Raw genomic sequence first — 13,395 nt, 5'->3', positions numbered from 1 at the left:
GACTCGATTAATCTACCGACTCGATTATTTTTCCTCACAATCGGTTTTTCTCTTTTACTCTCACGAACGACGCAATGCAATATCAATTTATATCAGTTATCAGCATTGTGTTACGTACTAACGATAAAATACCTATTTCATGTAATAAGTGAAATACGAACGAATATTTTTAACTAAAATTGTAAAATATTTTGAATTAAAACCATTGATTACCAAAAGCACTTTTCCGCAATTAAGACTACATACGTACTGAAATTTGCAAAACTTCGGATTCGAAATGCGCCGTCTCGAAAAAAAAAAAAAAATAAAAAAATACGAGATAATCGATTAATCGACTCATGTTTACCGATTCAATTGGGTCGCGTACGATTATCTTTTTGGACTCGATTAATCGATGCATCGGTTATTTTTAGCTTGAGGGCCATCGCTAGTTCGTATAAATAATTCCACGCGCAAGTTAAGGGCGCGTCACTTGAGCCGCGTCAATCAGTTACGCGAAGTTCGGCTCTGAGTGACTTTCATGCACAGATAGGTGCCTACAATATTCTCGACCTTGAATACCGCGTATCTGAGAACCTTTATGCGAACACCCTCCGAGGCTAATTGGACGAAGCTGCGTTTCGGGCTCCGCGAAAGATTCCTTACGCTCGAGACGGTCAATTAATGCACTTGGTCTGGCGTGAATTTCACAAGGTGAAATAAAAGTTGGATCTCAATCCAGAAACGCGAGTCCGATTATCATTTCTTAATTTATGCTTTTCAACACGACCGCACACACGTATAATTTTGATAGAAAAGTGGAGAAAAAAGCACCCTGCCACGGTTCGCAAAGCAAGCATCTATCATAATTATACGAAACGTTAATGAAAGTTCGAAACTAGTCAGCGCTACGCGATAACCGTCACCGTCATAATTAGTCGTCGATGATTAATATTTGCACGGGACGAAATCTGGGGTGCAGATCAATTCGTTACTCTTTGATCCAATTCTAATCATGATATTAATTTCGCCAACCAACCGTTGGATCGAAGCGAAACTGATTTTACAAAATCTTATTATTATTATTCTTGTTGATGCCGTTACTGTTGCGATGCCGAACAGGAAAAAAAGAACAAAATCGACTCACCCTCTTTTTTCGTGAATTGGTTATGGAATTATACCTTCTGTGCTGTTCCCCAATTATCATTTGCATAATTACCGCTCGTGATCAGCCGACCGACGACGCAGACATTGAACGTTTATTCAATTTACCTCGAAGCAGCTGTTGATTGGCGTTCAGGCGAAGTGCCTGTGCGTGTATCAGCAACGATTTGTCGGCTATACATAGTGTTTGAAGAATCTCCGAGTACGTAGACGGGCTAATAAAGACACGCAGCCTGCCAACTTTCGACGCGATTTTTACCCTTCACCGCATCGCGGTGAGATATCCGATTGAGGCGAGACAAACGTGACGGAAGAGAGGCCTTTAACAGCATTTTCTAATCGGCTTTCGATATTCACGGTACGAGTCCCGATTCGATTCGCGCTCAACGACCGGGATCCCAGATTTCATCTACCGGGTGTCCAACGCGCGAAATTAATTTATCGTCACGCCCGCGACTAACGCTGCGTTACAAAGGCAGAACTGCACGGTCTCGCTCACGCATCCGGCCGGCTGATCGTGAATGCCAATTTCGCGAACGATCATCGTTCACGGGTGTTTACAAGATCGCGTTGCGTCTGCTCGGATGCCTCTAGCCCCGACAGGCACGCTCGCCCTGTACATACGTGCTTACACGATCGAGGCGTGCGGAGGCAGCGCCACGAAACATTGGCGATTAATTGCACGGTTTCCCTGCCGGGCGGTATCCAGCACGCAGGTGTAATTACGCTACCAGTTTATAATTACTAATTATCAACCCGGCGATCCATTGGCACGGTTAAATACTTCTAGTCCGGCGGTGCGCGTAATTGTCCGGCCTTATGCCGGGTCGCGCACGAACGTCGAGCTACCTCGATGATTATTATTTTACACGTGCGAATTTCTGAACGCCGGTGAAAGGCCCGGATCATCGCTGTAACGAGTCTGTAAGAGTTCGTTCATTCAATAATTCGTTCGTTCGTTCGTTCATTCATAAGTGGTACTGGGAACGCGGCTGATTCGAATCATGTCGGGCAAGGCGGTGCGATTTTTAGACGTTTGAAGATCGCGTTCTACCATTTCGACTGAAATTCGCAAGCTTACAAGCTCTGTCGTTTATACAATCTGCGAGTGAAAGGCTGCCGAATGAAAGTCAAACGCGCCTCCCCTCGCCATAAAATCGATGCTTACAGGTAATATTTCCAGTGTTTCTACCGCGGCAAGGATATACCGCGGGGGATCAAACTTATTCGAGTAACCCGAAGCGTCAAGAGGTGCGAAACAAAGACACCGAGATGACATTTCATGACCCGAGGCGAGAGGAAACCCGGCGCGGCGTGACGGTGAAAAAGTTTTATTCAAATCCATACGATGGAGAAGGAGAAGGAGAAGCAGAAAAAGAAGAAGAAGAAGAAGAAAAAGAAAGGGTTGAATCGTCGACGGTATATAAGGTGAGAGGCTTTGAGCGAAGGAGAAACCTTTCGAGTTGCAATAAGAGAAGTAAGTGGATTGCCTGTCGAGGGGGAAATTGTTGAGTTTCTACGGTCGGAGGGCTCTCGATGACGACGGTAGAAAAGGAGCCGGCGAGGGGATGAAGGAGGGGAGAGGTCAACGGGAACCGGGAGTTCGCGAATCGTACCTAAATGGATTGTTTGGACTTTTTTAATCCCTTTTTACGAAGTCTTACCTCGCGGTCGACGACATCTGGCCTTTTCTCCTCGCATTGTATTATAAATGTACCGCAGGTAGATGCACAGAAGGTGTACGTAGATAAAAGGATAGAAGGAGAGGAAAATATACTCGGTTCGGTAGGTGTTGGTGCATCTGCGCAATTAGGCGATCTCTTCTTCCCTGGCACATTTTCATTATTCTCTTTCGAACCGACGGTTTTATATTTCTCTTAAACTTTTTCGTGATATTTTTCCCGCGTGCAATTAGCGTTGGGGCGATCATCCGCAGACAATTTTTAAATCACCGCATATTCATCCCCGAAGATCATGGAAGTCCTTTGCCCGTGAGGTGGGGATCAGGGGGCGAGTCAAGGTCGCTCTCCTTTGTCTCTCTCGGCAATAAGAAAATTTATGGTCCTTGCAGATTTTACGATGATTGAAGAGGTCGGTTTTACTACCTCAGCCGATTCTCACCATCTGCAGTAATATGGTACAAGGTATACTGTACAACTTGCTCGATTAGTCAAAGAATTTCAGGCATAATATACCTGTAGACTGTCAGATTTCGCTAAAGACAAGCTACTATATTCAACATCAGTTTTCCCAAAGTTCTTTTACTCGTAATAAAACGCAATTTCCGTTTACGGACCACAAGTAGAGCTAATTGAAAGTTCAAAGTATGAGAAGAACCGTGTCTCTTGCACGTTGGCTATGAAATAACTGTTACACGTACGTAACACGTGTACTCGGTGTAACCTGCAGAGGTTAAGTTGTTAATAGGATGATGTCTGTAGCAATCTCGTGTACAGACGGTACTCGAGGCGGGAAAAAGAGAAGGGGGAAGAGATGGAGAGAGAGAGAGAGAGAGAGAGAGAGTCAAGGATCGAATTCAATTTCGAATTGTCATTGTGTAGCGGGCTCTTCAATCTCGGCGTGAATCCCATAGCTCTTGTACCCCGTCGTGGAACAGGGTAGGTACTGGCACCCGGAACAAATTCCTTGATTCGTTGTTGCCAGGTCGCTGATTCGCGTCCGGAGTAACGCTAAACAAAGGAGAATTCATAAATGAGCGTGACTCGTTCCCCCTCGTGTTTGTCTCTCCTCTCGCGCTTTGTCATCACTCTTGTCGGTCGTACGAAAGGAGTCCGATGCAGCCTAGACGTCTCGGATAATAACTAGAGGTCTTCGGCACGCCGGTGTACGGACGCGTTTCCTGGTGGAAGTTACTCCGTGCACTCGGGAACGTTCATCAGCGCAAACAATATCTAATAAAGGTGTCTTCAGTTTCACGGAGTAATTTCTACTTCGAGGGACATCCTCGGCTGGTCTGCGGGTTTACAACCTCCGGAATGGATCAGTCCGAGTGGTAGGACGGCGCCTGGAACTGTAGAGATGGAGAGAGATGGAGAGAGAGAGAGAGAGAGAAGCGGGACTTGGCAAGGACTTGGGGACGAAGACCACTGACTGTTGTTTGCACGTGTTGCCCAAGTCACACCTCCTGGTCCTTTTCATCAAGAATTCTTGCAGCTCCTCGGCAACGCCGCTACTGCATCCACGTCGTTTCGCCCGCCTTCCATGGTGCACTAAACTGCAGCTCTTACACCCTCCATGGATTATGCAGAGGCGGGGAGAAGAGGTGAAGTGAAGGCCAGACCGTTTCTCCGGGAGGTAAAAGTTGGTCGTCAAAAGTCGCACTCCGTGCACCGGAATACTAAAAGATCCATCCTGCACCGCGAGGGAAGAAGACGAACCGCGACGTCGCGACGCTACTGCAGCAACTACACCAGCCGTTTAGCAAAATTCCCCCCTCCACCCTGCCGCACGCCTGTAACGCTCAACTTCTTCTTTGCGCTGTAACGTATTTCAAATCATCGCATCTCTCTCTCTCTCTCTCTCTCTCTCTCTCTCTCTCTCTCTCTCTCTCTCTCTCTCTCTCTCTCTCTCTCTCTCTCTCTCTCTCTCTCTCTCTCTCTCTCTCTCTCTCTCTCTCTTTCTCTCTCCCTCTCTCTCTCTCTCTAATCCCTGCGGCTCTTTGGCCAACTTTTATACACCGTGTACCGATGCACGAGGGTGACTCGCGCGCCAATTTCAAAGAGCCGGAAAGGGTGCTGCTAAATCAACCCAACTAGCTGCCTTCGCCTAAACCGTCAAAGGCAAACTTTAACCGGTGGAACTTCTCACGGTAGATATGGACCTTCACGAGCTACTGCACTCGTATACGTATACCTACGTATGCAGATTAATCAGGATCAATTACTCCGACCCGTTGCCGGGGAATTGATGTCAATTTAATTAACATCTCGCAGACAGACTTTGCGCTGCACTCGCGCGTTCCTCATCCCTCCGGGTTTACTCGGCTGAAGGGGTTGCAACTGTCAATATGGATAATATATATCGGATAGTAGGATTTGCCTCGCGGATGTTATAAATTACGTCTCGCTTATACCTCGAAAACACGTCCGTACGCAACGCATATTGTAAAAACTGAGCCGATTCGTCACGCCGGGGATAATTTGTTGCGGTGCAGATGTGATTGGGGGGGGAGGGGTTATTAATTTATTCTCACTCACGTTATGAGTGTCCGTCGGTTAATCGTGAGTGATATATAGTATGTGTGTGGGAAGCGCGAGACGATGACCGTATGGTTTGAGGTTGTGTAATGATAATAGAGCCTTTTTGCCCGTGGTAAAAAGCCATCTCTAATTGTTCGGACGAACCGTGAAGCCGGTATGTGTCAGGAATAAATCAAATCAAAGTGCACTTTCTATCGCTTAAGAGGATCTCCTCCTATGCGTATACAGGTATACATATATTTGTGCCGTTCGTAAAAATATTCGAACCGTGTCCGAGACCTTAATAAAAGATTAAGCAATCCCTCTCGGCAGCACGTTACCGGGTCATATTAACCGTTAGTGCTATTGAATGAATCGCATTAAGTATACCATTTACCATTGAATTAACGGTACGTGATGGACAAATTAAACTTGACGGCAAACCTCGTATTCAAAATTAATATTACGTTAGGAACTAATGAAATTCGCGTGCCTGACGGAAGTAAATTTTCTTACGAGTACAAAGTGAAAATCCGATATTTTTAAAAGATTATAAAAGTACACAAGCATTATGCCCATGCAGCGACGCTGGTATTCCAGCTTCAACTTACTCGATAAATCACCTAGTTGACACGCCAGAGTTCACGGCATCGTTCTATTTCCCGCTAGGCTGAACCCTTTAAGGTGAAGAGTTGAAAATCACGATGTCATAGCTACATGGATATTAGGACAACGATTTCTCGTGATACCAAGGAATCCAGCCGTTCACGCCGGGGCAAAAAATGGCTCGAGCAGAGTTACACGTGATTCAATCCATCGGCTAGAGCAGGACTTGGGTTAAAGCTGCGGCATTAGAATCGCACTCGCGAACCAACCACGTGCGACCGACAATGTCGAAAGCTCCGACCCTAAAACTGCGAGCCGTAACGTTACGAACCGATCAGCAGTGCACGAGGTATAACAAAAAGAAGCGCGCCGAGGCCAGAGGTCGCCAGAACCCCCCCCTCCCCTCCGATTTTCTGGACTCCGAGGACTGAAAGCCCCACTAATAGCGGTTAAAAAATATACGGTGTTTGTCATATTTCCTGCAGCGACCGAATTCGACCCCGCTCGAATCACAAGATAGTGAGAACGCGGGAATACGCGGCGGGCTGTGATGCGAGCAAACACGATTATGGTGACAGCGGTGGGATATATTGCGATTTCGGCCCCGGAAAGGGTCGCGAGTCTGCCTCGGTTTCCGTACACCGAAGGAGAAACGAGTCGAGGTCGAGGAGATGAGAGACGGCTGGGCCAAGGGGTGCAGGATAATTATGTCGCGCTGTGCGCACGTACCCGAAGAAACTCCTTGCGAGATTTACGGGATGTTTGTATAGCGGGGCGCTGCTCGAGGGCTGCGCTAGGCTCGCCCGCTCCTCGCCGGGTCCGTCCTCGTCCTCTTCCTCGTCGCGAGTTCGTCCTGGGGCGTCGACGTCGGTCGTGTAGCTCTAAATCATTCCGTACCTGACCGAGATGCTTGGCTGTGTACTCCGCGCGCCTTTGGGACCGAGGACCGAATCAGGATTTTAGTTTGTGTTTGCCAGACGACGACAACGACGACGACGACGACGACGACGAGGATGACACCCGGAATTCAATGCGCAATTACGCGTGCGCTTAACTATTCGAGTCGAGCTCCTTGCCTCCTTCACTCTAACCATGCACGCGTTCCCTAGCTGTACAACAGTGGTACAACATGTAGGACATTCTTCTACCTACCAATAAACCTGCCAGTCATCGTACGTGCAAATGCTTCAGAATTCCAACCGCGATTCCTGCCCTCCTTCCTTCCACGATGACACGTACGTCTTCTAGTCGTACTCGGGACCCCGTCGACAACTGACGCGTCGTCGTATTCCCTCGTCTCATTCTGAACCATCAAAGTTTTCTGAGAACGCAAAGTGGTGGAGGGTTCAAGGTCCGCTTGCAGATATTTTGATTGCACAGGTCTGCAACGAAATCCTACTTCAAAAAAGAATATTACAGATATGATGGTTTCAATGTGCCGAATTCATATCTGCTCTTCATTTATTACTCTCACGTATATGTTACGTGACACGACTTTTTTTTCTTTTCTTAATGTTCAAAATTCAGAATTTGTGGTGTTTTGTTTTTGCATTTACACTACTTTAATCTATTTAAATAGTATCTGTACATACAAAACCAGTTCGAATTACACTACTAGATAGATGTTCTGACGATATTAATGTTTTAACTTTTCAACTTTGAAACTTTTTTTTTTTACACATTTTTGTTATCATTAGTGTGTGACTATAATTTGTATGCCAATATAAGGTTTCATTGAAAAAAAAAAAAAATATCGCATGAAAAGTGTATATACATATGGTGCATATTTTTCATTGCTATATTTTGATTCAAGAGGATCAAATTTATTATAATTCCACATAATGATATAATAAGAAAAGAGAAAAAAAAAAGTTGTTTTTTTTTTTACCGATTAGTGTTATTCAGCTCAGACGCTGAACTTTCTTACACATCTTTCACATCCCCGTAACGCAATTAAAAAATCCGTTCGGATGTCGGTTAGGTGGAGTTTAATTTTTTGCTCAGGTGAATTAAAGAAACCGATGAAGAGAGTGGACTCCACTCCCGCGGAACCTGGGAAACGCCAAACTCGGAGTTAAGCCGAATTCTTAGGGGCATTATCCCGAGAGCTCAATGCAAATTAGCCGGCTGTACGCACCGGTATTTTCACCCTCCCCTGTGACGCAATGTCTTAATTGAGGCGCAGTGCTCCGGATTTGTGGCGACTAGCGACCGCGGTAAAGTATGTTTGCACTTCACTGCGCGCAAACCGCACCGAGCTTTCCATTCTCGCCAACCCCCGCAAACCAACCAACCCGCGGCGGCTGCAGGTAATTTATCCATTTTCCGACAACCATCTGCCTTTCATTCAAACCTCGATCATGATTTTACCTCCAGACTGTGACTTGCAATGTTGAGACAAGGTCGGCGAAACATTTTTACTCAAGGGAGGTCAATTCATTTGAATGTCACGTGTATATTACCTCGACGAGATTCAATCTTCATTTTGATAAACTTCATTCGAGCGGATCCTGGAATCGGGTGAGATTTTTTTGACAGTTCGAAAGGGCCAAAAAAAGCCTGAGATTATAGTAAATACGGTATTTCCGTGAAAAGGAACTCTCGAGAAACGGGAAGAAAATCCATCGAATACCTACCACGGAGAAATTCTCTTCTTATTCTTAGCTACGTCCATCGCCAGAGATCAATAACGGACGCAAATTGAAAATGCGCTTCTCCCACGTCGAACACGTCCGCAAGAATTTCAAACACCTGTACAATGCTTACGACGAACGATCGAATGCTGAAAGAGGGATGGGGGTGTTCATCCGTACATTTTGAGGTCGAGCAGCACAAGACCTGGCGGACTTTGAGCACATGGTAACGTCAGGTTGACGAGAGTTTCGGAAAGTTCTCCCTGGACACGGTTCGCAGACCGAGAGGTAACTTTTCGTGTTAAATCCGCGGAACCGCTGACCCTTACACGTGGGGTTGGAGAACTGGTGTAGAGACCACCTGACGGGGGCGTCGTTGAAAGTTGACGTACTTTTCTCGCGATCGGTATCTTGAAGATTTTCGTGGGTAAAATCAAATATTGTGTACGTGTAACGGTCTCGTTCGTGATTGAAGTGAATTTCCGAGAGTCCGAGCGGCGATTGGAAAATTATTTCGAGCTTTGAAGCACTTGATGTACTGAAGTATTTTCTTTCACTCTCGGAAGCCAGGAACGTTGCACACGACGTACAAAGTTACGGAAAGTTTTAATTCGAGCGTGCTAATAATAAAAGTAGAATTCAGATTTACCGTTCTTATGTGGCCGTAGCACACATACCGTAATGTACAACTAAAAAGTTGGCCGGCTCACCGTAATAAAACTTGCGGGAAGAAAGTCTTGCTCGAATTTTCGACACGATTTCGTAATAAGAATTGTAAACAGTTGTTGTGATAAGAATCGTGTTCTCCTGTCACCTCGAGGACCTGGTCACGAATAACGAAGGGTTATAAGTCTGAGTAACGGTGAAAGTATCGGGGGAAATTATGGCCCCCGTACCGTTCCGGCGACGTGTTCATCGTCTACTTCGCGAGTCGCGAGTTTAATTTGGGGAGGAAACGAACCGATGTCGAGTAGATATTTCACCCCGGGAGGTTATTTCTTCGACGATTATTTCAAAACGTTTACCCAGTGAAACTCACAGCCTGAAATACCTACGCCTCGAAAATATCATTCTCACGAAATTGCTACAGTTTGTTGCGTATGTACTTGAAATACGATCCTCGAGGGATTTTCATACCCTCAAAAGCTCGACTTACTTACTTGAATACCTGCAACTCACTTACTCGCATTACGCGTCTCGTAAACTGTCCATCGGTAATTTCGCGATTACTCGAAGAAGCCACGGAAGGGAATCGAACGATACGTGCGACATTGTCCAAATTACAAAGGGGTGCGTTTTGCAACTCGATGGAATATTTTTGCAAGCGTTACGCTCGTCTGGCTCGTTACGGTGACGCGTGTTTTCCTTTTTTCGATTTTTGCGCGAGGCTGAATGATTCGGTAGGTAACGGAACCGTGGGAAAGTTAAAGGTCGGCGCAATTGAAACCCTCGGCGAAGAACAGGGTTAAGTTATGTACATGCGATTCAGAATGCCAAGATTAAGTTACTTCGGAACATTTTTCTGGCTCCTGGAGGCACTTCGGGGGGAATGTTATTAACCTCGTTCCAAGTTTTCCTCGACGCACCTCGAGGGCTTCCTCGACGTAGGTATAAGCTTCTTGTCGAGTTTTGCTCCTCGTACATACATCGCGGTGCCCGCGAAGAGGATGATACCTACGGCATGGGGCGAAGCGACCGCGGTCGGCCATCATTAGATTTGACAATTAAACGACGAAGGAGCATATCCTCGAGTTGCGTCAGATACAGGGGATGGAAAACAGGGTGAATAAATCGCGATGAACCTGAAAAATGAGGGGGAAGAAGGCGGCCTTTGAAATTAAAAGGAAATAAAGTAAAAGAAAACTCAGCCCAATTACCCGCGATAAATCCTCTTCCCATGTATATTTTGTAACGTCTTACCCCATCTTCTCTCTCGTTTTCCCACTTAATCTTCTTCTTCTTCTTCTTCTTAATTCTCGTTTTCCTGTGATTCAAATTTGACGCGACCGGTACAGTTGTATCACGTGTACAAGCTCGGAGAGTGAATTCTTTTGAAGAAAGATTTCAGACTCCTCAAGGATCGAGCAGCTACGGCGTGGGCGGCACCCCGGCGTTCCGGGGTTGGATTTCGTGTCGTGGTGAATAAGTGGCGGGTAAACCGGACGATATATTTAAGGAAGTAACGGAGGAAATAGAATTGTTGGACAGAAAAATACCAAACTTGGCAGAATGTTCGATTATAATGTAAAAAGAACTCATACAAATTTTTACGATCCGAGGTGGGTTTTTACGCGAGATATTTGTAATTCTTCTTATATCTTTACAAGCCACTTAAACATGGCCTCTTATGAGAAATGACGGAGTTAGCTGCACATCATTCCTTATATCTCCGTAATTGATGGATAGATCAGAATGAAATATAAACAGTAGAGAGATGGAATACTCAGAATCATTTATCCGGCTTAAAAATATTCAAAGGTGACTTATGATAGGAATAATAAAAACAGTAAAAAGTACTAGTAGCGAATTTTCGGACCCTCGCTGAAAATATTGCAACGTCGCATATTCGAGGTTATGAGCGCGCATTTTGAAATTTCAACGTATCGTGACAGCTCGTGCAGGCTATTACATTTTTTATAATTCTTCGTTTTTTGTTTACACGACATATTTTACCTTTCCAATAAAATCTTGGCTTCTTTTCTTCCGGCATATCGAACTGGCGTTTAAAAGAAATTCACTGATACCGCCGACGAGCTGTCGACGGCATATTTGACACACATATACACGCGCGCACAGTCAATGAAAAGCGACGTTGCCAGATTAAGTACTACTTAGGTCAAACCACGGGCAAATGTTTTTATGACTAGGTGGGTAGTTGCGTTACTTCCTTAAGCGAAACGGATTTGTGACGGGGGACCGAAAACCCCGGAGATAAGCGAGCGAAAATTGACTGGCAATTTGAATTATGCAAAAGAGTGAAGATGACCGGAAAGTAAATATTAAAAAATGGCAACGATTCATGCCGAGCCTCACATTGAGGTATTTAAGTATAAGGAGAAGAGCATCAGACATAATTACAAATAATAAAGAACGGGTAAATAAAAATGAGCAACCCATTTCGGGTAGAGCCACCCGTCTATTCGCGCTTACACGCCTGTACACGTATAGTATACGCGTGACGACGTTGTCCGTAAATACGTAACGCGGCGGTTTACCGATCGTAAACCGTAACTCGTGTTAGCATTAAACCGACGCGATAGTTGTACCAAACGCGCAGGGGCGAATGCTCCTCTCGACAAGATTATATGCACTTCGGGAAGACCGTGGGGCGAGGTTCCTTTTTATGGGCTCCGTGAGTAGGAAGATTAACAACCGGGGAGAAGATATGTTAGATTACCTTTAAAAAAAATTTTCAACTCCAAACTGCGCGGCGTGCTGCAAGCACGAAGATTCAGCCGCTTGCTGCGAAAGCGGTGAATTCACCCCGTTCGTCGAAATTCGCCAAATCGGAGCCAGCTAGGCGCGGGTTGGATATACTCGTATTATACCGAGAATACGGAAACGATTATCCTCGCAGACGAATCGTTATTATAAATTCGAGGGATGCGAATTAAGCTGATGCAGATTACGTCAACACGTGGTGAGTACGGCCTTGTTCAACATCTCGTTTCTATTCCCAAGCCCCGAGTTAATGCCCAAAGTTATTACACACATATACGTACATACGTACCTCGTATTATACGCGACGAAGACGCCGTTACACCATCGGCCGCGCATGTGCCCGATATCGAACGGCATAAACGCCCCGCAACGCGGAGAAAATTCCGCTTGCGACGGGACGTGTGCGATGCTGTCATCATTCCGCGAGAGTGTCGGCGCGCTTCGGCGTAGTCAACTTTGCACATATCCCGAAACTAGACCAACCGAACGCATTAAGGCTCGCCCGCTCCGCAGTTTCCGGACGCAAATACACCCGTTTCGTTACCCTGGAAAGCAGACGAGCAGCTATAGACGCGAGGCAAGGTACCCTTATACGAAGATCGGATATCGCCACTTCCTTCGCCTCGAGCTGCGGGTTAACACAACTTTGAAATTGCGTAGAGAGCCGGAAGCCGGCACACCTCACATCCTCCCAAAATTACTTCCAGAGTATAGGCTTAGAGGCCGTTCGGCAGATTCGGCGGATTTAAAAAACGCGGCCTCGGAGCTTCTCCACGCAGGAAGTTAATATGTGTTTCAGTTTTACTGGGATAAATAGCTTCGGTGGAGTCTCGAGCGAATCGGCAAGGGTCGTCACTGACTCGATACTGCAGCCGCGGTCACGTAAAATGTAGGGTGAAATTAAAGCATTCCAGCGCAGTTTCCAAGCACCGAATTTTTCTTCTAAGAAAATTAACCTGCGAGCTGAAATACGACCTGTGTGGTTAGGCGGGCTGAATATTGACGTTCGTAAAACAAGCCTGACGGTGCTTAACGACTCTGCGAGTCAACGAGTGAACTTTACCTACCTACGCGCGTCTTAACGAATAACGATCACTTTAACAAGGAGCGATGATGGGCCTCGTCGGAGGAAAAGGAAAAGGAATTCCCGAGGAAGAATTTTGGAATTTTTACGCACGTGTCACGTCAACGGTTTGGGAATTTTTTTCCTCAAATTACACGCCTCTCAGAACAAGGAAGACCTTTCGCAAACTGCCGGGATTTTATTTTTATACCTTGAGGCAATATCGAGGGGAAAAACGGATAAAAGGTAACTTCTATAATTGCACGCGACTATACATCGCACCGCCGGATGGAATGCCCCGATACTTTGG

The 13,395-nt window shown here is 45.9% G+C and overlaps 1 protein-coding gene across 1 annotated transcript in view; it reads right to left on the bottom strand.

The window, feature by feature from the left end:
- The window catches only part of LOC124307281 (uncharacterized), a 49,376-nt gene extending 36,935 nt beyond the window's left edge, over nucleotides 1-12,441 (bottom strand). Inside the window, exons 1-2 of the mRNA XM_046768802.1 lie at nucleotides 12,312-12,441; nucleotides 7,101-7,330 (exon numbers count right to left, since the gene is read on the bottom strand). Coding sequence (XP_046624758.1) covers nucleotides 7,101-7,330; nucleotides 12,312-12,379 — 298 coding nt within the window. The 5' untranslated portion in view covers nucleotides 12,380-12,441. The remainder of the gene's footprint in view (nucleotides 1-7,100; nucleotides 7,331-12,311) is intronic.
- Nucleotides 12,442-13,395: the final 954 nt, after the last annotated feature.

Source organism: Neodiprion virginianus, chromosome 6 (genome assembly GCF_021901495.1).
Source record: "Neodiprion virginianus isolate iyNeoVirg1 chromosome 6, iyNeoVirg1.1, whole genome shotgun sequence".
Taxonomy (NCBI): domain Eukaryota; kingdom Metazoa; phylum Arthropoda; class Insecta; order Hymenoptera; family Diprionidae; genus Neodiprion; species Neodiprion virginianus.
This window is presented reverse-complemented; position numbering and strand designations above follow the sequence as displayed.